The sequence below is a fragment of the Phaenicophaeus curvirostris genome, chromosome 2 (assembly GCF_032191515.1).
Source record: "Phaenicophaeus curvirostris isolate KB17595 chromosome 2, BPBGC_Pcur_1.0, whole genome shotgun sequence".
NCBI lineage: Eukaryota > Metazoa > Chordata > Aves > Cuculiformes > Cuculidae > Phaenicophaeus > Phaenicophaeus curvirostris.
The window spans coordinates 104869327-104891981 of record NC_091393.1 but is presented as its reverse complement, the minus strand read 5'-3'; the positions used below and the strand labels follow the sequence as shown (position 1 = coordinate 104891981).

Below are 22655 nucleotides of genomic sequence, written 5' to 3'. Positions count from 1 at the left end.
GATATACAGCAAGGTGAAAAAGCATCAAGTAACGGGCAGTACACGTTTCCAAGCATGTCTGTTATTTCAATACTGGCTTTACTCACCTTCAATAGCTTGCACTCCCGTGAATCTGTGAACGCAGGGAACATTTCTTCATATTTCTCAAGTGCAAGCTGAAAGAGAGAAGATGGGAACTCTTACACTCCTTTCACACAAAACTACTTGTGTTCTATTTCATTTTTTTGCCTTCCAGTCCTAAAACCACACAGACAGCTTAGGAAAGTGTTCCCAGTAAATCCAGTTAAATGCTACGGCACTTGGAGCTTCAGTTCATGCAACAGCCACACAAATCCCCATGCATGCAAGAACGTGTCTCAGCTGACAAAGACTGATAAAGACGGACACAGAAAGTTTGGGATAACCACTTAGAGCCCACTGACCTTCGCATTCAGCTCATCTACAATGAAGTGGCACAGAGCAGCTTTGAAGAAATACTCTTTTGCACTGTACTTGAGCAAAGGATTATCCATCGTGTTTGTTCCAACCTAGGCACAAAAAAATACTATTAGAGGTAGGAAAGAAAACCACACCAATAAGAACTGAATCAAAAACAGGACAGCTGATGAAAATGGCACACAGCACCAAAATGCTGGCATTCATACAGAAAGCAATTGGGAAGCCAGGCAGATTTTTAACTAATCCCAAGTGGAGTCAGAGACTTGCAGGGAGCCACCAGGGAGCACCCACGCAGCCAGTCCTCCCAGGGAGCCACTGCTCCAATGCAAGGGGCCACACTGGCACCTCAACATGCCCTGTCTGATGCAGAAAGGGGAAAGCAAGTTGACTCATTGAAAACCTGCTTCACTATTAACCCTCCAGAAGCACAAAAGCAGCACAGCCAGGACTCCAGGTAAATCACTGGCACAAAAGCAGAGCAATCAAGTTTACAAATATAGGGGAAATTTTCTGCCAAACATATTTGTAAATAGAATCGAAGTCTAATTACAGATTTCCTTCCCCTTGCTTCCTCCAGCATTTCTCTATAAACAACATAATTTAAGAGGAAAAAAAATGCCTTTGGAAAGTTAAAGTAACTCTTAAAAGCGAAGAGCAAACCACATCTCATCAAGGCATAGTCAGCTCCAAAATAAGTAAGAGTAGGAGCTTCTAGGCCATGGCAACGTTGTGAGGCTGATACACCGACCCACTTTTCATTTGCAAGACACCTTTGCCCCATCAGACAAAGCATGCGTTCTCACCTGCTCATAGATTTCTATTGCCTTCTGGTACTGCTCCAGCTGCGCAGCGTAGGCAGCCACCTTCAGCAGACACTTGTTGGCTGAGCTACAACAAATTATAGCATTAAATTAATTAATTGTGTCCCGAGGGAAAAAAAAATCTATACCCTGGTACCTCCCAGCACTACCTGTACTATTTAGCGTATATAAAAGTGCAACTGAAATGCTGTAAATTAGGAGAGATTTATTTTTAATAGTAAAAAATTAAACACACAGAAAGGCACAAAGACCTTCAGCTCAGCACTGACCTGGGGCCAGACACTGTTCAATCCCTCTGTGCTTTCTTTGCACCCAAATTGGGCATCTCAAAACAGACAAGCCAGTACACAGGATGAAAAGCTTAAACAGAAATCTCTCTAAGCAGGACTTGGCCACCCCACCAAAGAATATTTTAGAAAAGGCTGGCAGGCAAGGTGTGCGGGCACATGAGCCATCTAGGACAAATCCATGTCTCCACCCTTCCCTGTTGTGACCCTCTTATAAAGATCACTTGCCTGTTCGACTCCTCTCCTTTGTAATAGTCTGCAGCCTGCTCGTAGTGTGCAATCGCCTGGGGACAGAAACATCGCACTTGAATGCCACTTCTGAAGCACCATTTTTGGTCAGACCAGCGTACAGTGATCATATTCACAAATGTTTTCCCATTCCACACACAAAAGAAGCAGCAGCACGGCAGCCACGGGGCTTCCGCTGACACAGGGCACTGCTGCGCATCCCCTGCATGCTCCCAACAGGAGGCTGCCCTTGGAAATCCGACCATGAACTTCTTAGGAGCCCCGAAGTCCAGCACAGGTATGATACAGGTGACAGCTCCCAACAGGAGGCTGCCCTTGGAAATCCGACCATGAACTTCTTAGGAGCCCCGAAGTCCAGCACAGGTATGATACAGGTGACATTATTGAGGTCACGGCTGCAAATGCTTATAATCACAGTGCTGCAAGGCTTCTGCCAGGTCTGCCTCGATACAATAAATCGCTTAGCAGGGCTTGCTTTAAGTGGGGCTGCGTGTGGAGAGGCAACACTGAATTCATTGATAGAGACAGATCAGATCCAAGGAAGTGGAGCCAAGGAAGCAAATGTTTGTCTAGAAAACAATGTCTGGAAACCATAAATTTATGTTCTGCAAACTTCAAGCAGATCAGCAGCCAGTTGAGCTGTTGCAGAATTCCTGCTCAGGGCCCTCAGTTACGGGAATGAGAGAGAGTCGGTGCTTAACAGTGACCTAAAAGTAACAGCAGCTTCCTTCGGGCGCACCAGAAAATAGCCATAGAACCGTGCCACACCTTTCCCAAAGCACTTTTTAGATGTGAAACACCACTTCAGTCAAGAAAGTTTCTCATCTGGGCATTTTTCAAGGCCAGGTTGGATGGGGCCTTGGGCAGCCTCATCTAGTGGGATATCCCTGCTCATGGCAGGGGGAGTGGAACTAGGTGATCTTTAAGGTCTGTTCCAACCTAAACTATTCTACGATTCTGATTTTTGCCAGCCCTGCCGTGCTGTCACTCAGCAGAGGGGCACAAGAAAGAGCTGGGATTGCCCCGTGAGAGACGCATACTAGGAAAATCCTCGCTCACTCTATTAACACTAACTTCAAGTTACAGGTGATTGGCACCTACACAAAGAAGCCTGATACCAGATGGGAGATGGATTATATTGGCCGCACTGAGCTCGGTGCTGCTCTGGCCAGGGAAGGAAATGCAGCAGCCACCGCAGAACCTGCAGAGCAGCATCAGCAGTGCCCGATATCCTTACCTTTTCAATGTCTACCAGCTCGGCCTCGTAGATCTCCGCAATGGTGATGTGGTGCTTGGCAGCGATAGTGAATCGCCCCTAGAGAAGGCAGAGGTTGCACGTGAGACAGGGGCTCCCCCTCCACCCAGTGCACACAGTATTTACCGAACTGTATCTCTTACAAGCACATCAGTCCACGAGCTGCCAGGGCAGCTTCTTACCATGTCAGTGTAGATATCGATAGCTGCATTTAAGCAGTTGATGGCCTCTGCAGCATGAGTGTTCAAGAAAAACAAGAGTCAGCCAGCACATCAGACTTCCCAGCCCAAGACCTCTCCCCCCTCCAAAAATCAGATCTCAGTAGCATTTCTCTTCATCAGACCACAAACCAGCTGCTTCAATAAATACCTGCTCACACATGTATGCGTGTCTGGAACAACCAACATAGTATTTTCAACCCCAAGACCTATAGATGTAACATCTCCTGCGTGTTTTGCACCTGCAGATCTAATCCAGATTCACCCACCCCAAACAGCCTGCATCCCAACAGCCTGTTGGTTTGCCCAGGCAAAAACTCTGACACTGGAAGGCAACAGCCAAAAATTAGGATGGGCAAAATACAAATGCCTTTTACCCAAGCTTGTCAGGCTGCAGTCTCAGAGCACAATTCAAAATGCCAATCTCATAAGCATGTAGAGGCTGCCATTTTCTAGGAAACCGGGGTGTTTTGCAATTATAAAACAGTAGCACCAGCCCTGAGTTAGTTTCTTCAGCCCCTGGCACAGGAAAGCATCAGGAATAGTGGTAGGTTGGTTGATTCCTGCTCATGTAGGGGAAGGGGAATGAGAGGTCTTCCCAGAAACCACAACCCTGCTCTTTACAACCAGATTCAAAGAATAAAATCATTTATCCTCATCCCACCAAAGGTCAGTCCACTTTCCTCCTACCTTGCCTCTGCCTCAGTGACACCCTGGGAGGGGCCTGGGGATAAGGGCAGGGATCTGGATCTGCGATCCAGACCTGAGACCTGCTTTAAGTATTCCTTAAGAATTGAGCATGTCTCCAAACTAAACCGGGAAGGAAGCTACTGACAACAGTGCTTCACAACCAGAGTGCTGCGGGATACCAAAGCTCAGCCAAGGCTTTGGCACAGCCAAAGCACCGGAGATCACCTGCAGGAGATGACACCCCTACGCGTGCCAGTCCACACGGCAGATCAAGACAATGCTGCCTAGTTCACATCATCTCAAAGACTGCTTTGAAGAAGCCAAAGTGGAGGAGGCATTACAGCTTTCAAGTAGTCTGCGTTGAGGCTCTGCAGCCCCACAGAGCCAGTGACTACCGAAAGCCTCAGCACGCCACCTCCTCTTCTGCTAAGCAGCTGTGCAAGAAGCAATCCCAGGTTTCGCTCTCCTTACCTTGTGGGTCTGCTTTTTTGTAGGCGTTCCCGGCGTCCACGAAGCTGGTGGCTGAGTCGTGTTTGCTCTGCAGCTGCATGTGCAGCTTGGCCGCCTGACAAAACGCGTTTCCTGCAGCTGGAAATAAAACACACACCAACGTCACGTACCCCTCTGGCCCAGCAACGAGCGGGATTGCCACAAAACAGCAAAGCACAAGGCACTTCCCAGGACCCAGAGTGGCTGAGAGTTGCAAGAACCCCGAATTGTTTGTGTCCAGGCGCTGTTTGTCTGCTGAGGGCTGAACTCGTCCCCACAGAGAGCAGTGGGGGCACCCCACCTGCACACCCATGCTTGGCAGTGCATGTTCATCCTTGCTACGCCCTGCATCTACTGGATCAACAAGGGAGATACCTTGGATCTCAAAATCCATCAGCTTGATATCCCATCCCAAAGGTATGTCCTTGCCAGATAAGCAAACCCAGGGTGACTCCCTTGAGCAGACTTCCCTGCAGAACTATGAGCTTTCATTTTAAAATGGTAAACGACACCCAGGATAATTTAACCTCAGGAACAACAGCCAGGTCACCCCCTTTTCCCCACCCTCCTAATGCTTAAACCGTCACAGGGCAAAACAGAGGAATTGCATCACCACAGGGACCATCCCCATGGAAACAGCCTGGGATGTAAAACTCCACTGCAATAACTTACAGAAAGATGCTCAGGCACTCATGGGCCACCCCAGTGTCAAGCCACCCTCTGTGCAGCTCCCCCAACAGCAGAGGCTGTACTCACCGCTCCAGTTTTTGGCGATCTTGAACATGTTGGCAGCCCTGGTGTACATTTCGCAGGCCTCCTCCACCCTGGTGTTGCCCCTGAAACGCAAGGAGAGCACCCCTGACACCTTGCTGGAATGAAATGCCACTCCCAAAACGGGGGTCAACAGCTGACACAGGGTTTGGGATCTTGCAGCCCAGGCAATGTGCCTCCTTCCTCCAGGTTTGATGAGGCCAACCATCCTAATTTTAAAATGCAGGGTGAACATCACGCTGCTCAGAGAAGGGAAAGCCAGATTTGGGAGAGCGGCGGACCCTGGCCTTGCCAGACCCTTTTCCAGGGGAGCCAGCTCACTATGAATGCAGACTGGAGGCAGGGAGAAATTCAGTTGTTACCTAACAGAAGCCCCCAAACGGTGCTGCGAACAGAGCTGGCAGGCACCAAATAACCCAGTTCTTGCTAGAAAGGTGAGGCAGAGTTTTTCATTGCATGAAGCAGAGGGAAACCCACTCCTGAAACGTCATCTTAGGGGTCTTGCATGGTCCTAAAAAGTTTGACGCCTGAAGCAAGCCCCCATCTGCTCTTTGACTCTAGTCCCTCCTTTTTCCAGCAGGAGCAGCCACCTTACAAGAATCTCATGACACATTCAACAAAAGCACCTGCAAAAAGCAAACCGGTATGCAACAAATGACTGCATCATTTAGGGAACATAAAACAAATAAGAAATTAGGAGATGCAAGACAACTTGCTGCTTGCATAACAAAGAGGCACATGCTCCCCAGCCCCCACAAAGAAGCTTCACCAGACCAAGCCCCAACACACTGGTGGCTTTTCACCTCTGCAATTTCTGGCAGGGAATGCAAGCAAGGGAACAACTCAACACAAGTTTGACTGATGGCGTTCAGTAGCATAACTCAGCTCCCCAACCTGGATGACTAATGATTAATTTATCTTGAGAGAGAAGTTAAATATTATGTTAATTAAACACAGATTTCTTCATGCACTTACTCCTGCAAACTCAGTTCTGCCCTCTACAGCACACAGTCCCGCTGACCCCAGAAAGGGCTGGAGCATGGGAGGTGACAACATTTGTTATTACCAGGGCTTCTTTCCTTTCCTGCTTCTGGCAGCCGACCACATTTCATTTCTAAGCACAGGCGGGTTTTTTGGATCACTCTTCTTTGCCCTTGAAAGCCGCCTTTTGCATGAACTAAAGCCAAAGGAGGCGGCGTGAGGTAACGCTACACCCTGCAAGGCATCCAAAACGGGGAAGCTTGCAGGCCTTTTAGTCTCAACAAAATTAAAAACGAAAAGCACTTGTGCAAGCTAATGGAGCTCTTCAGGAAAAGGCCCGGCTGTCAATAACAATTTTGGCTGGGCATTCAGCAGCCTGGGCACCCCTATTCACCGGAAGGATGCCGAGAGCAACGGCACCCACCACCCTTTTTTGCTTCCATTTTAAAAGCAATTTTTCTTCCATCTATTTTTAGCCCAGGAAAATGAGAAATTTGCCTCTCAAAATCTCTGCCAGTTCACTCCAAGGATTTTCAGCAATTTGCTGCCCGGATTACACCCCTGGAGCACGCCCTGCCCGATTAATCTGCCAGAGGCCGGGGAGGAATTTATTTTTAAAACTTCTGCCTTTAGGGCTCGGATACATGATTTTTTCCAGGCTGTTGTTTAGAAACATTAAGGCCTCCATGGGATCGTCGCTCCATAAATGCTCTTTTCTTAAAAATTAAGAAAAAAATGGCCAAGATTGAGGAGGCAAAATCTGCCACCCTTCCAGGCACAGCTCCTTCTCCCGCAGTAATATCTACTTTTGAACAAAAAGATGCACTAAAAGGAAGCTCTGCCATTAACTGGGGGCATCGCTCCCTCCCGGCAAGTCCATCCCTCTGGAGGGGCTCCACGCCATGGGCTGCGTGCTGAGACGGGACCAGGGCTCTGCGGGGCAGAAAAGCATCTGTAAAACCCCGAGCCAGGTCCAAACCCCCTCTGAGCTGCAATGAAACCTCAAGGAGGGTGGAGGGCTTCGAGCCTCCTCACTGGCACCATTGGCAGCAGCAAGAGGACGCTCCCCAGGATAACGGGAGAGGCCAGCCCTCAGCAGGGTGAACCCCAGTGACGGGGCAGCCGTGAGAGGATTACCAGCAGCAAGTCCCCACTGGGATAAAGCCAGGATGAGCGCAGCCGCCGTGGACATGGAGGCGGGGGGGGGGTGGGGAGGACACACACACACACACAGAGGCACCCCAAGCTGCAGAGGCCGAGCAAGCTCATCACACACACATATATATACATATACAGGCACCCCAAGCCACAGAGGCCAAGCAGGCTCATCACACATACACGCAACCCATGCTGCAGAGGCTGACCAAGCTCATTACACACACACACATACATATATATGTGTATATAGGCACCCCAAGCTGCAGAGGCCAAGCAAGCTCATCATACACATATACATATATTTATACATATATACACAGGCACCTCAAGCTGTAGAGGCTGAGCAAGCTCATCACACACACATATTTACACACACAGGCACCCTAAGCTGCAGACGCTGACCGAGCTCATTACACACGCACACACACATACATATACGGGCCCTCCCAAGCTGCAGAGGCCGATTGAGCTCATCACACACACACAGAGGCCCCCGGAGCTGCAGAGGCCGAGCAGGCTCATCACACACCCCCCCTGATCCGCAGAGGCCCCGCACAGCGCCGGGGGGGCCGTGTCTCCTCCCCCCCCGCCCCGCTCACCCGAAGAGCCCCCGCAGGAAGGAGTGGGAGCCCTTGACCCGCTTTTCGGCCTCCGCCATCAGCTGCACGGCCTCCCGCTCCTTGCCCGTGCTGTCCATCGCGGCGACCCTCCTTCCTCCTTCCTCCTCCTTCCTCCTCCTCCTCCTCCTCCTCGCCCTGCGCGGCGCGGCGGGAGCGCGCACGGGGCGGGGCGCGGGCACGCGGCAGGGGGCGTGATCCGGTGCGTCCCGAGAGCCGCGGGGACAGCCGGGAGGAGGGGGCGGAGGTGCCGGGCCGCCCCACAGGTGCTGGTAACGCTACGAATTCCAGAAGGTGTTTCAGGACCTTCCTGGAAAAATGCAGGGGAATCGGCCTAGAGTCAGGAGGGATTAAAGTGACAGAACGACCCGAGCTGGGAGGGACCCGCGAGGATGATGGAGCCAGCTGCTGTCCCGGCACAGCACAACCCCAGCATCCACACCGTGTGTCTAAGGGCACTGCCCAAATGCTTCTGCAATGTTGTCAGGCTGGGCACTGGGACTGCTTCCCTGGGGACCTGTTCCAGTGCTCCACCACCCTCTGGGTGAAGAACCTTTTCCTAATATCCAACCTAACCCTCCCCTGACATATCTTCCTGCCATTCACTCAGAGAGAAGAGATCAGAGCCTGCCCTTTCTCCTCCCCTTGTGAGAAAGCTGCAGACTGAGATGAGGTGTCCCCTCAGTCTCTTCCAGGCTTACCAGACCAAGTGGCTTCAGCTGCTTCTCATACGGATTCCCCTCTAAACCCTTCACCAACTTTGTGGCCTCCTCTGGACACTCTCCAGTAGCTTTAGATCCTTTTTATACTGTGGCACCCAAAACTGGACCACACTCGAGGTGGGGCCACACTAGTGTGGAGCAGAGCAGGACAATCCCCTCCCTCGACTGGCTGGCGATGCTGTGCTTGATGCCCCCCAGGACACGGTTCCCCTCTTGGCTGCCAGATCTGCTGGCTCATGTTCCACTTGCCATCGACCAAAACCCCTAGATCCCATCCTGCAGGGCTGCTCCCCAGCCTCTCACTCCCCAGTCTGTATGGACATCCAGGGTTGCCGTGTCCCAGGTGCAAACCCCAACACTTGCCCTTGTTAAATTACATGTGGTTGTTGTTGTCAACATTTTAACAATGCTTCATTGTCTATGCCAGTTAAACTGCAATCTGCATTTACTATCATGACAGACAGCATTTATCTCCCAGACCTTTTTATAACATGCAATACTGAAGGCATTTTTGTCACTAGACAAAAAGGACAATACTGAGCAGTATTTATCGCTGTTATTGTCAGTCCTACCAATATGAGCAAATCGGAGCAGGATCCAGCTCCAGACATGCAGGAGTAGCGCAGGTTGCTAACAGATCTCAGTCAGGATCAATCCTTACTGTTCCGCAGCCAAAGCACCCACTCCCATGCTTGCTGCATATACAGAGTGTGCCACAAAGAAAGACTGCATTTATCCAAACCTGAAGGTCTTTTTTTTGCATCTCTGATTCCGCTTTCATTCACACCACTGTCTTAGTTTCCACATCACTACTTCAATGCAGGAGGCAGAGCTGGAGCTTAGGCTCCCAGGAAAAGGGTCATCCTTGTCAGTGGATATGCTCAGAGAAGTCATGGATGCTCCACCCCTGGAGATAGATGTTCAAGGCCAGGCTGGATGAGGCTTTGAGCAGCCTGATCCAGTGGGAAGTGTCCCTGCCCATGTCAAGTGGGTTGGAACTAGATGATCTTGAAGGTCCCTTCCAAGCCAAACCATTCTATGATTCTATGTTTCTGTTCTATACAAAGAGCTACAAATACAAAAGTAGTTAAACTAGCAAAGCTTCTCAAAGTCACGCAATAGTTTCTATAAGGCCCTGCCTTATACAAACTTTTACCTGATCCAGCCTGTTAGAGGGCAGAGGAGATGATGTGTACCCTGTAGTGACGTGGTTGCAGGGAGACACTGGGAGTTTCCAGTGTCCTCTGACATCCAGCTGGGGAACAGGCACTGTGGGAAGGACAAGAGAAGGACTTGGTGCCTCAGGAGCAGAACTGGGATGTTCCTGGGGAGCAGATTGCAGGGCTGCAGCTGGCTGCCTCTGCCTGACCCCCGGGGAGTGCCAGGCACTGGAAGAGATTTCTAACAGCAGCTTGGGCTGATAAATCCCTGCAGCTGGACAAACAGCCTAAGGGAGAAAGTTGGGTTTGCTTTGATTTAATAGAAAGCAGTTCAGGGTTTGCCCAGTTTGGAGAGAAGCAGAGCATTTAACTTGCACACCCCAGTCCCGTATGTAGCCCAACACCTGGCAACATCCTCTGCAATAACCTTGCTCCTCTCCCAATTTTCATGTATGAAATAACATCTGTGTACCGGAGAGCTGACCCTGCCGCCTGCTCAACATTCTCCCAGCTGAAGGTCCATCTGGAGAAGCTGCTGGAAAACCTGCCTGCCATCAGGAGATCTGAAGACACCATCTACATCAACACCAGCCTGCCCGAGGAGAGCCCAGACTCCACCCAGGATTCAGGCTTCCCCCAAGCAGACTCTGATTTGGACCCCAGGGATGCTTCTGAGCCCTGGTCTCCCTGAGAGATTATGTGATTCTGACACTCTACATCAAGCAAAAAGATACAGAAAAAGTCAGGACAGGCATAGAATGTGCCTGTTTTCTATCTCACTTGCATTTGTGTCCTACCCTCCCAATTATCCAAGTGCACGTGAGCCTCTCTTCATCATGGAATGGTTTGAGTCAGAAGGGATCTCGATGCCCATCCAGTTCCAGCCCTCCTGCTATGGGCAGGGGCACCTCCCACTGGATCAGGATGCTTGGAACCCCATCCAGCCTGGTCTTGAACGACTCCAGGGATGGGGCAGCCACAGCTTCTCTGGGTGACCTGTGCCGGTGCCTCACCACCCTCACAGGAAAACATTTATTCCTAATGCCTAATTTAAATCTACAGGGCTTACAAACTTCACACAGTAGGAAAGGAGAAGGCAGGAATCGCTCTGATTTTACTCTGTAAAACTGTACCAGCCTCACATCATAACCGAAGGCCAAATGACCCAGGCGCAGTGCTGGCCAAAGCAAGAGCCTGGGTCTCAGGCAGGAGGAGCCCCTCCAGGTGCCTTCACTCCTCACACAGCCCTGTATTTCCTCAGGTTTTTAGGGCAATAGCGGTGTGACACACACCCACAGCCCCCTCACACCCCAGAAGTCGGGAGGTAGGAAGCGCATCCACCCTCATAGCGCAAGGATTAAGGGAGTGGAAGGGCCAGGACTAAGCCGTGCAGGCAGCCGGCTGAGGCAGATCAGCTGCCCTGGGCTGGGGGGTTCCAGCCTGCGGCGGTGGCTGACGCCTGACCACAGCTCCTGGCGTGCCCACGGCGGGTGCCCGCCATGGCATCACGCCTCGCACAGGCAGCCTGCAGCCCCTCCAGCCATGCCCAGCGATGAGGCGGTATCCTGGCCCCTGGACACCTCTCTGGCCCTCAAAGAGCAGGGGGAGCTGCAGGGAACCCCACGGAGGTGCCAGCCACCCCCACCCCCACCCCCGCACACACCAGCAGCAGGCGCTCGCCTTCCACCTTGGCCACCGCAGGCACCAGTGATTGTAATCCAGGTGTAATTAATCCCCCCCCGCCACCCACTGTGTATTCGTATCCCTGCCTAGGAACTGCGTGCGTGAGGACAGGCCCGTGGTGGCACAAGAACCCCCATATTCCCTCTCTGACGGCTGGATGCAGGGAGGAAAATTCACCATCATCCATCAGGAACAGCCTGTGACCATGTCCCCAGCACCATCCGTACCTGGGTAAGGAAATATTTAGGCTTATGCCCATCAGGAACAGCCCACGACCCTGTCCCCAGCACCGTCCGTACCTGGGTAAGGAAATACTTGGGCTTACGTCCATCAGGAACAGCCCGCAACCTCATCCCTAGCACCGTCCATGCCCGGGTAAGGAAACACCTAGGCTCATGTCAGGATAGGAGCTGAGTGGATGTGAACGTGGGACCGTGGGTTGGTTCTGGTGCATCCCCGAGGTATGGCCCTGCCTGGGTGCCAAGCGAAGCCAGGCTGCAGAGCTGAGGGTCAGTGCTCAGAAAGCTGGGGCAAAGGCCCACTGCTGGGGAAATGCAGGTCGCAGGGCTCGAAGAAACAGAATCCTGTCACATTTCCAAAGCCAGAGGCTGCCATCTAAATCCATGGTTGCTATTAAAAATGATAATGGTGACAGATAACAAATAATCCCAGATTTTGTTCCCCCTTTCCAGGCAAGATGCAATGGAGCCTCTTTATCTCCATGACCTTGGGCTCCTAACGGAAAACAAAACTATTCAAAGGATCCTTTGTCCCATGGCTGTGCAGCTCTGCCATCTGATCCTTGCCCTGGAGTGGGAAGATGGGATGTGTCAGGCCTTTCCCAATTTAAGGGAGAATGCAGAAAAATTAGCCAAAGCCACAGAAGGATTTGCTTCTGTTGCAAGAAGGTGAGTTTGCTGGGTGTCTCCCTGATGGATTTGGAGGCTGAAAAGGAGGAGGAAGAAATGGCAAATAAACTGGCAGGGAGCCTGCCTCTCCTGCCTGGTGCTGTCTGCCTGCTTCCCACTGGAGAGGGTGGGAATGTGAGGACCAAGGGATGGGGAACATGAGGGAGGCTGAGGGGAATAGGATTAGGAAGGGAAAAGGAGAGATGGGACAAAGCAAGGATATGTACTTGAAGGGATGGGGCAAAGTAAGCAAAACCTCGACAAAGTTTAAGCTAATCACATCTTAAAGGAATAGTTGGACAACAGAGCAAATGCTTCAGTGAATTTACTGAATGCGTCCATAAACCAGAGCCCAAACCTACAGACGAGGCACTGGCCACTGGGTTATTTTGCTGTTACAGCCAGGGCCTGGTAGAGAACAGACACCCGATCATAAAGTGAACCACAGCCACTGCAGAAGGCTCTGAAACAGCTATTTTTATCAACTCGAGCCCAGTAAAGTTCTGGTGTGGGTAATTGTGATAAAGCCAAAGAAAAGTGCCTGCTGCCCTCTGAGGCTGGCGTTCACATGACAGTGAAGAGCTGAGCACAGCGGTTTCCATTCCAGGTTGGCAGAGGAGTCCAGCGACGAGGTGTTCAAGGAGGAGATGCGTCCTGCAGCTGATTCCCTCATCCTAGCAGGGAGGTGTGTGCTGCTGGCAGGCTGCAAGCTCCAGGTACAGCCGGACAACCCTAGCCACAGGGAGGAGCTGGCTGCATCAGCAAAGAGAATTGTAACAGAGACAGGGAAGGTAATGCAGAAGGGGTCAGTGCTGGAGCGAGCAGGGAAGGAGGTCAGGCTGGGGCGCAGTGGTGGGTCAGGGTGTAGCTGTAGGAGGGACAAGAGCTGCCCACCACCAGGAGATGGGCTGGGACTTGTGGGAAGATCTAGTTGGAGCAGTGGTAGTTCCTTTGCTGTGTGCTCACTAGGGCAGCTCTGCTGAGCAAAATGCAGCTCTTATCCCTGCAAGGGCTGAGGTGTCACCTTGGCTGCACTAGGGAAGAAACAGTGAACAAGGATTCTTGAGCCTTAGTCACTCTGACTGTTTTTTCTGCCATTTTTTTCTGGTTAGATCCTACAGATCAGAGATACTGCTGGGGTGAGGAGGATAACTCAGGCTGCCAGCTGGCTTTTGGATTGCTTAAGCATGCTGTGGGATGCAAGGGACATGCCAGGACTGCTGGCTGCTTTCCGGGCCTTTTCTGAGGCTTTGCTTCTGCTGAGCAATCTGACAATGAAGCACCTCGAGGAACTCGGAGATTGTCCTCGACAGAGGAGCTTGGCCCAAACTTTGCAGCTCCTTCAGAAGTGCATTCCTTTGCTCCATGGAGCCAAGCACAGTGATATTAAACACTTCCAGGATCAGCAAGTTAACCTCTCCAAAGACTATGCTTTCCAGCTGACAGAGAGGACCATCAAAGAGCTCAGTTCCCTGCTCATTCACAATACAGGCAGCAAGGAGCCACAGGACAAAACCGGGACCTTCTCTCAGCACATGAGCAAGCTGCTGGCTCTCCTCTGTCACCCAGACCCAGCACACCTCTCTGACAGAGAGTTCAGTGTTCATGTGGAAGTGGTCATTTTCTACTGCTTGCTTCTAGCAGACTCATCCAGGCCAGATCTGAAGCTGGACCTGGTAAAACACTGCTGGGCTCTCCTGCAGATGAGGAAAAGCATCTGCAGCCGTGTAAGCCAGCAGGAAGGATGTCCCGGGCAAAGCTGGGCAGAAAGCAGCCTAGAGAAGGAATGTCACACCATGAGAGAGGAGGTGGAGGCTCTCGATCAGGCAGTGCTCACAGCTACTTTGTGCCAAATCCTCAACACCTTCTTTGAGGGTAAGGAACACCTGAGGCACTTAGTTGAAGATGCCCTTAACCTTGCTGGTACAGGCTGTTCTCCAGCAGGACAAGGAGGACTTTTGAAGAAGCTTCAGCCCCTCATTGCCACCTTCTTCATGCATGCCCAGAAGATGCTCAGAGCAGCAGACTTTGCTCTGGCTAGGTGTACCAAAACCAAAATAGCTAGAGAAATCAGAGAGTGGGTAGAATATTTGAAGAGGCTCCTTGCCAGTCTCCCTCCACTGCTTACAGAAATGAGCAAAAATACAGCCCAAGTGAGTGCTGCTGAGCAGCTACAGTCCTTGTACCACATGTGGGCTGGAACAACAGAAAGCCTGTTGTGGTGTTTCGAGGAGACAGTCAGCATGCATGAATTCCTTAAGCTGTCCATCCAGGAAATGGGCAAGCACAGGGAATGGTGTGAAAAGGCCCTGAAAAGACAGGACTCTGACAGGTTCTCTTGGCATGCAACTCGCCTCACCAGTTGGGCTCGGTGGGTGGTTGAAGCTACCACCAGGTACGTGGACAGAGCTACAGACCCCATTTTCAGAAATGGCTTGTTGGTTTGGGTTGAGCAACTGGCCAGCTCCATCCTTGAGCTGAAATCAGTCACAGCCCTTTGTCTAGAGAGACTCTCCTGCCTCCAAACTAGAGATGTGTTTTCAAAGACAGCCAGCTGCCTGATGGATACTGCTTACTGTGTCCAAGTTGGGCTGGATGGGTCCAACCATCCAGATATCCTCAGCCCTCTCCGGCAAAAAGTACGAAACACTGACATTGCTAAGGGGCTTCAACTCAGCCCATCAGGTGCTGGGCTAAAAACCATTACGGATGAGGCTGCATTGCAAGAAGACATCTTAAGTTGCCCATCTTCACAACCAGGTAACTTACATCCGGGTGTTGTTCCAAGGAAAGGAAATACTCACCCTGTTATTACAGCTCTCCTAGCAGCAACAAGATCTCATGATATAGCAGCTGTCAATGCTGCTTGCTCTGCCTTGCTCGAACTCTCTAATGGCTGTATTGATGTGGCAAAGGAAGCGCTGCCTGTTGCTGAGTCTCCCAAGAAAGAGATATTGGGGCAGTACCAGAAGATGGCATTACTGACACCATGTGTTATTAGCCTGGCCAGGGAAACAGCCCCAAAGCAGCTTCATCTTCCAAGCAGACTTCTCCAAATGGCACTCATGCTCTCAGAAAGGATCTGTGAGACTGAAGATTGCCTGGCAGCCATAGCCGGTTCTTGGTACAGTCTTTCTCAACAAGTATTTGGCTTTATCTTGTCTGCTGACTTTCTGAGAGGCAAACAGGCTTTGGACGAGACCATGATGGGTTTAGCAGGAGCAGTTCAGTTAGCAGGAGACATTGCAAACATGGCCTGTAGTAATGGAAATCCCATTTCCTCCAACGTCTGGGAGAGCTTTCTACAGGTCCAAGCCAAGTTTTCACAGGCTCAGATGAATACCAAAGTGTTACTTGAGAAAGCAGTGTCCTTTGAGGGCTCCTGCAGGGTGGAAAAGGCCATCCTGGAGCTGTATTGTGTCCAGTGGGCTGTCAGCATGCATGTCCTGCTGAGTGCTGTGGATCAGTTCATAGGCAGTGATGCCCTGTTCCTGAGGGAGCTGAGGAGTGCTGTGAAGAACAAGCTTTGCTCACAGGGCCTCTTGGCTGCTGTGTCTGAGAACTCCCTAAGGCTGCAGGAGGCCGCCCGGCTCTCTTACTTGGCCTGCCCCGAAGACCATGGTTGCAGTGAAATCCTGGTGCTCAGGGAGGAGATAAATGTGCTAATGGAAGCACTGCTGGATGCCTCCAATACCCTCTTGGCTTCCCCACTGTCTAGTGCCAGCCTGTATATTCGCTTTGAGCTCCTGCAGAGAGACATAGACCTCAGGGCCAAGGCATTATTGCTCCACCTGGAGAAGGTCAATACCAAACACCTGCAGGTCATCCGAGATGTCGTTGGACCAGCCCTGTCCCCCCTCTCTCAAAAAGAGAGGGAGAGAAGCAAACAGGCCTTTGAAGAGAAGGCCAGTCGACTATTGGCCAGTGTTCAGTGGGTCAAAACCACCCTCCAAGACATTCTGGAGGCCAGTGCTCAAGTGCAGTCAAAGGCAAACCTGCTTTCCACTACAGACCATCTCCTGGTCCTCACATCTGAAGCAGTGGGCAGTGCCAGTCAGCTTTTCCAGAGCCGCTGGGACAAAGGGCATCTCCACCTAGACAGCATTGTCTGGTACTGGTCAGCAAAGGCACACTACCTCATCACGCAGCTCCAGGCTGTTCAGGGCATCAGTGGACATGTTCTGCAGCTCATCAGACAACACCTGGAGAACACTGGGGACCAGTGCTCTCCAACACAATGCACCAGCACAGCCAAGCTTTTCCCAGCCCAAGAGCTTGACGTTCTGAGCCACATCAAGTCAGCAGAAACTTGCCCTAGCAGGAGTGGACAAGGAATTGGAGCTGCCAAAGAGGCATGTGAAATGGTACAGTAGCTTTTTTCTCCACAAGCCCTTACTGCAGGGTGATGGTCAGGGCTGCCAGTCCTTCCTGTTACACACACCATGGAGCATTAAGATAAGGGAAGTTGGCAGGGACCTCTGGATATCAGTAGTCCAACCCCCTGGTCACCTTTAAAGTTGGATCAGGTTGCTGGCTGCCCTATTCGGCCCAACTTCTGGATATCTGATCTGACAGGCATTCTTGCATAAATAAACCCATCTCCAAAATGCTCCTTCTGAGCCACAAAAGCCTATACTGCTCTCCCTCCCCTAAAACATTACCTTTCTCTGCTCAGCCTTTCTCCTCCCCACAAGCACCCTATGGGAGTACCTTCAGCTCCACCACCCCCACAATAACTGCTGTTGGCTGTTAGGAGCTGGCAAAGGCTTCAGCCACACCATCCAGATCACTCAGAGACTGGTTTAGAGCACTTAATCGTACCTCTCAACCGCAGGCATTGTCTGACAGCTACCACTCATTTGGAGACAATTCCAGGGCACAGGGATTGTGGCACAGGGCACTGGGATTTGATAGCCCTGCTATGGGTGAAGGCAGGGGAGAGAAGGGCCGGTTTGAAAGGCAGAGCAGGTCCAGCAAGGTGGCAAGCAGCTCTCCTTTCTCCTTTACTCACCAAAAACTGTTTCAGAAACACACAGGCAGAGACTCCTCTGCATCGGTGTGTCTGCAGACTTCGAATCTGGTTATTGTCTTGGCAGCATCATAACGGTCCTCCCAGTGTCTCCCTTGCCAGCAGCCCTGGGAAGTATGAGCGAGGAGACAGTGACACGTGGCAGGGTGGCTCCAGCAAGATGTCCCAGGTCACCAAGGACATGGCAACAAGGATGCTTCACATGACACAGTTCCTGAGGAAAAAGGGCCCCATCATGGTATGCAGTGTTTCACTCCCTCCACCCCAGCATATTTTTTTCCTCAAAAGACTGGTCAAAGCCAGCGACAAGGCTGCCCAGTGCCTGCTGAAACCCCTACTTGTGTAAGAGCGGCACCAGCTATATTCATGCAAAGCACTATAAATTACTTCCTCCTGATCAGGTGTGAACATGGCATTCAGTCCTTTCCTTGTTTCAGAATGTATCTGGGCTTCCTGGACCCTCCCCTGCCTGACAGAAAAAGCAGTCTTCATTCTCCTTGTTTCCTAAAACACATTAATTTCTATCTTGTTTTAGAGCAAGGACCAGCTTGTCAACTGCGCAAAGCAAATTGCTTCCGATGGGCAGGTGTTTGTTAAGTTTGGCCACATCATTGCGAAACACTGCCTGGACAAGAGATGCTCCACAGAGCTCCTGTGTGCCGCAGAGCAGACCCACACCATCAGCAGCCAACTCAGCATCGTGGCCAGGTGAGTCGCTAGGGTCAAGAGCAATCTCTCCCAAAGCTGGTGGCCCCCTTCAGAGATATGTGCATGGTGGTCTCCAGAGGTCCTTGTTGGATCAGGGTGTTCAGCTACAATTCAGGGGGCTCCTTGTCTTCTTCATACTGCTGTAAACAGCCCTTTTCTCACCTGGTTTGTCTGTTTTCATGGAAAGCTGCTGTTACAGTACAGGGGACAGTATTATGGGTTTGGGGTAACCAACAGAGTTCTGACCACACAGGGGAGGGAACACTGCCTGATGCTCTTCAACAACACCCTTTAAAATGTCTTTTAAGGGTAAAAGCAGTCACTGCAGAGAGCAAGTCTTCTTCTGAGCTGCTTGTAAGCAACGCACAGAACTTAATTCAAGCAGTTTTACATGTTCTGAAGGCAGCTGAGGCAGCATGTATCAAAGTAAGTTAAAGCCAACAGCGTCAAATCAGTTTTGCAAGGTGAGTCCAGGCTGTGGGGAGCTCCTACAGCCAAGTCTAGTTATGGGAGGTGGGAGCTGGCTGATGTGGCACCTCTGTTGACTCCAGCTGGGGTTAGACATTCTTACTGCAATGTTGTTATTTTATGTCTTTCTGATTTGTTGCCAAATCCCACTACACAGCTTTCCAGGCATAGAGTCTGCTCTGTCACTGCTACCAACTCTGACATCTTTAGCTGGGCCATTTCCCATTTCATTTTTGGATAGGAGAGCAGCAGCATCTCGTTAGATACCTTTATTTGGAAATAGCTCATGTCAGTCTTAGCCTTTGTGTTATCTCAAGATAAGCTTTGATCGAAGCTCCCAATAGCTTCCCTTGCAGCTGTGAATAACAGCTGATTGATCCCACTGTAAATAGTTTGCAAGAGCAGACTTTCTCTGAAAGTACTCAGAAAACAAGTGCCAATACAATCAGACTCCCCACTGATGCAGTTTTTGTGTGCTCTAGCCTCCTAGATAATCCTACAAATCCTACAACTTCTGCTAGTTTAAGCTTGTCTTTTGGAGAGACACGCGTTTTTTATTAGAATCCTGTTTGATGAATGATCAGCCACAAGGACAAAAAAGCCCCTCCTGTGGTTAAATGTCCACACTGTTAAAAACTTACATATGTCAGCGAGATGATGTCAGTGAGAAGTAACTAGCTATTATTTTATCTTGAATGTCTAGATCACTAAGTCCGTTATGGCCTGGCTTTTTCCCTTTGACAATTTCCCAGCTTATCAATAAATAAACTACACTGCATTCCTTTTACCTCTCTTTAAGCAGGTTTTTAAGAAGTTTTAAGCATTTTAAGCACTTTCTAAGCATTAACAGGTAGAAGTGCCACACTGGTCACACATATTGATACATTCAGACTTATATATAATTTAAGATATTTTAAACGAGTTCCTGTACAACAATAGATTAAAGCATGCAAATATTTTGTTTAATAGGGTTTGCAACAGCCTCTGCCTGACACTGAAGAAGAAGAAGTAGCTGCTTTTTGCATGTGCTGGAGGAAAAACCTGTTGTGGCATAGAGCCAAGGAGACTTTGAACTCAGACAGGGATGAATTAGGGCTCAGAAAGACTCAGGCAAGGGCTGAACCCTCCCTGACAGCTATGATACAAGAACAATCACCTCAGATCAAGAACAACCCCAGGCATCCAAAAACTATTAAAGTACATACAATTACGGACAGCCACCTGTAAAAACAGAAAGGGACTTTTGCTGGAGATGAACTGCATTGCTAACTGGCCTAGCAGAAACAATGTACTCCTGAGCACTCCTGCCAGCCTACATCCCTTCTGCTGGAGCTGCTCTTGCAGGACTGGAAGTGCAAGGCTGAAAAGGCTTTTGTGTGCTGGCAGCTCCACCCATGGCAAATTCCACCCTGCAGAGACACTGCTTCCTTCTGGCAACTGAATTTAGAGAAGAATAAAATTATGCCACATGCTAGCGTATTTGCTAAGAGGCCCCTCATCCAGATGGCATCTGAATTTGAGTAATAAGATGTGACATGAAGCCACAGAGGACACACGAGTTGGTGAAGAACTGCAAGACCCAGTCAAAGAGAAAACAGAGGTTTTCCTGTTCTGTAAAACATCACTCACTGATCTTTTGTTACCTGGCATGGGAGTCACTCTGAAACCATTACTGTTGCATCAACAGACACTAAGTAGGACTACACAGGAATTAAATCTTTTTTTAATTCATATAATGCACATCCTGTCCACCTGTAAGACAGCTCTGACTGTTATGTAGTCAGACAGGCTTTTTTTTTGTTCCCTTTGGCAAAAATTGATACAGGGAAGACAGCACTTGCAGAGGTACCTTCATATCACTTTCAGTAACTCCCAGTTCTTCTGTGTTCTTCCATGCACAAGATGTGAGCAGAACGATACAGGAAAGCACTTGTACCAACACCGGCAAATCTGGGTGGAGGGAAAGATCAGGAGGTTCTGTCAATGATTGAATTGTACAAGAAAGCCTCAGAGATGGGAGGTTTTCCTCAGGCCCTGATCTATAGCACACCATCATATTTTTGCAGCCTTCACCTTTTTAGCCACCATCCCCTTTTCCTCTAGGGCTAGCAACCCTAAATGCTGCACTGGAAGGACAGCCAGAGATAATGTAATCCTGCAGAATAGCCAGCATGCTGGGTGGAGCTCAGACACAAAATACAACTTCAGAGGGCAACATGCACTACAAAAGCTGGAGGAAAGAATTGAGTGGGCAAAAAGACTGACTTTTGAAACACAAAACCAGGAGTACAATTAAGTATTTCCTGCTTCGCAAGAATATATTGATTTACTTTGCAATATGAAGGATTCATATTAAGAGTCTTTTATCGTGGTAGAAAACTACTAAAACAGGCTACCTAGGGAGACTTGAAATCTCTCTGTATTTTTATTGTGGTGGTGATCTAGCAATGCTCAGTCTTTCTGAAGCACAGAGAACAGATGAGATCAGAGACAAACATTTTACTTTCTCACACCTCTGGGGCTATCAGGAGTGGGAACACTTTGTCTCACCTGCTGCCCATGACTCAGCAGATTTTGCAGCGTAAAGGGAAATGAGACTTTTCTCCCAAAGTCACTCTCAGCCCCAGGATTCTTTTACTCAGAATAAAACATGCAGTGCTGATGATCACCCACCTCACAGGCTTCCCAAGTATCCATGACCAATGATAACAGCTGCTCCTGTAACTGCTCTCCACACTTGTGCTTCACAGTCTGAGGGGTTTGAGTTGCAAGTTTCCGAGGGAAACGCTGCTCCATGCCAGCATACTGCATGTGCGGAAGAGATGGAAACGAGCCTCCCCTGTAAAATATACAATTGATCCACATGACAGATCTGACCTGACTTGCCTGATGGCTGCAGCCCATTCCAGCCCACTTTCATGTGAGAGGCCTGTCCCCACCTGCCTGCTCCAACACATTTCCCGTATCAGTTAGTTTGGTACCTGCACTGTAGCAATGAACCCTCTCCAGATTTCAAGAGTGCGCAGTAGCAGCAGGTACACCAGAGCGAGCTAAGACTTGGGCAAGAAATCTGTAACAAACAAACCAGCAAGCACAGGTGGGTGAAGATGCCTCCATAGCAGCCCGCAGACCCTCACGCCACAGCTGGGGAGGCCCACAGGGTACAGCTGGATCGGGGAAGAAGAAAGGAAGGAGGCAGTTACACATGGAGACAACAGTCTGCAAAAACTAGCTGGCACCTTTCAAATTACCCTTCCTCCTTACTTTGTAGTACTTCTTTTCTAAAATCAAGAATTGCATTGTATTAAAGATACTGAGATAGTGGAGGATCCTCAAGGTCAGAAGCCAGCACTCTGGGTCCCCTACAAGAACACACCCTGCCACTCCAAACTGGTCCATAACCAGGCCAATGGCAAACCACCTGACATCCTTCAGTTACCTCAGCTGTAAAGCATGTCATTTTGCTCTTGGTATCAAACCTTTTCCTTTGACTCTTATTTTTCCAGTACTTTCAAAATTACACAGAATCCAATACAGTGATGACACCATGATCATCACCCTACAAAAACTTCAGGGTGGAGCTGTGCATCCTACAAGGACTTACCACATCTAAATGTGAAACCATGCATTTGGCTTCAGTACTCTTCCTCTCTCTCTTTGTTCACCTATCAACCCATGTGCTGTCTCCAAAGTATTTCTGTTTCTCCCTGCTGTCAAATTCTGCTGGCTTGGGTTTCGGATGAAATTCTTGAACAGCAAAACTTATCACAACATGAAGAAGTAATCCAGAAGTACTTATGGAGGACTAATAGATCACTCCAAATTAACAACAAAGCTTCGTGTCTGTTACCTGGTTTTCAATTACTTTGAGTGAGCACAATTCAGAATATCATAAAATTAATACAATGTATATGCTGGGAAATTAGGAAGGCAAACTGAAACCATTGTTGCCTTCAGCGGTTTCCCCTGCCATGTTTTGCACATGTAGAAATCAGCAGCTTCC

The 22655-nt window shown here is 49.8% G+C and overlaps 3 protein-coding genes and 1 long non-coding RNA gene across 5 annotated transcripts in view; 2 read left to right on the top strand and 2 right to left on the bottom strand.

The window, feature by feature from the left end:
- NAPB (NSF attachment protein beta) overlaps positions 1–8077 on the bottom strand; it is a 15800-nt gene extending 7723 nt beyond the window's left edge. The window contains exons 1-9 of the mRNA XM_069850288.1: positions 7957–8077; positions 5204–5283; positions 4430–4546; positions 3233–3279; positions 3033–3110; positions 1775–1830; positions 1242–1326; positions 423–527; positions 87–155 (exon numbers count right to left, since the gene is read on the bottom strand). Coding sequence (XP_069706389.1) covers positions 87–155; positions 423–527; positions 1242–1326; positions 1775–1830; positions 3033–3110; positions 3233–3279; positions 4430–4546; positions 5204–5283; positions 7957–8054 — 735 coding nt within the window. The 5' untranslated portion in view covers positions 8055–8077. The remainder of the gene's footprint in view (positions 1–86; positions 156–422; positions 528–1241; positions 1327–1774; positions 1831–3032; positions 3111–3232; positions 3280–4429; positions 4547–5203; positions 5284–7956) is intronic.
- A 2227-nt stretch (positions 8078–10304) lies between these two features.
- LOC138717389 (catenin alpha-1-like) lies at positions 10305–14749 on the top strand. Its single transcript, XM_069850902.1, has 6 exons — positions 10305–10537; positions 11630–11770; positions 12232–12447; positions 13055–13238; positions 13560–14322; positions 14721–14749. Exons 1-6 carry the CDS (start codon positions 10305–10307, stop codon positions 14747–14749), a joined length of 1566 nt encoding a protein of 521 aa, XP_069707003.1.
- A 180-nt stretch (positions 14750–14929) lies between these two features.
- LOC138717061 (uncharacterized) lies at positions 14930–19883 on the top strand. The gene is made up of 5 exons (XM_069850284.1): positions 14930–16811; positions 17544–17714; positions 18012–18184; positions 18493–18610; positions 19622–19883. Exons 1-5 carry the CDS (start codon positions 15009–15011, stop codon positions 19877–19879), a joined length of 2523 nt encoding a protein of 840 aa, XP_069706385.1. The 5' UTR covers positions 14930–15008; the 3' UTR covers positions 19880–19883.
- A 549-nt stretch (positions 19884–20432) lies between these two features.
- LOC138717062 (uncharacterized) lies at positions 20433–21726 on the bottom strand. 2 transcript variants are annotated; one of them, XR_011336819.1, is made up of 3 exons: positions 21634–21726; positions 21326–21491; positions 20433–20629 (listed from the first exon to the last, which is right to left on the bottom strand). It is a non-coding gene; the product is annotated as an uncharacterized lncRNA (long non-coding RNA). The 2 variants fall into 2 exon arrangements; XR_011336820.1 differs by having other exon boundaries at positions 20433–20602.
- Between the last annotated feature and the right edge of the window lie 929 nt (positions 21727–22655).

What these genes read in the sequence shown, in the direction of transcription:
- LOC138717061 (XM_069850284.1), top strand. Translation starts at nt 15,009, where the DNA reads ATGGATACTGCTTACTGTGTCCAAGTTGGGCTGGATGGGTCCAACCAT. An exon ending in CCAAAGAGGCATGTGAAATG is followed by an intron (nt 16,812 to 17,543) that starts GTACAGTAGCTT and finishes TTGTCTTGGCAG; the next exon opens with CATCATAACGGTCCTCCCAG. An exon ending in CTGAGGCAGCATGTATCAAA is followed by an intron (nt 18,611 to 19,621) that starts GTAAGTTAAAGC and finishes TTTGTTTAATAG; the next exon opens with GGTTTGCAACAGCCTCTGCC.
- LOC138717389 (XM_069850902.1), top strand. Translation starts at nt 10,305, where the DNA reads ATGTATGAAATAACATCTGTGTACCGGAGAGCTGACCCTGCCGCCTGC. An exon ending in CCAGCACCATCCGTACCTGG is followed by an intron (nt 11,771 to 12,231) that starts GTAAGGAAATAT and finishes CCCCCTTTCCAG; the next exon opens with GCAAGATGCAATGGAGCCTC. An exon ending in TTTGCTTCTGTTGCAAGAAG is followed by an intron (nt 12,448 to 13,054) that starts GTGAGTTTGCTG and finishes TTTCCATTCCAG; the next exon opens with GTTGGCAGAGGAGTCCAGCG.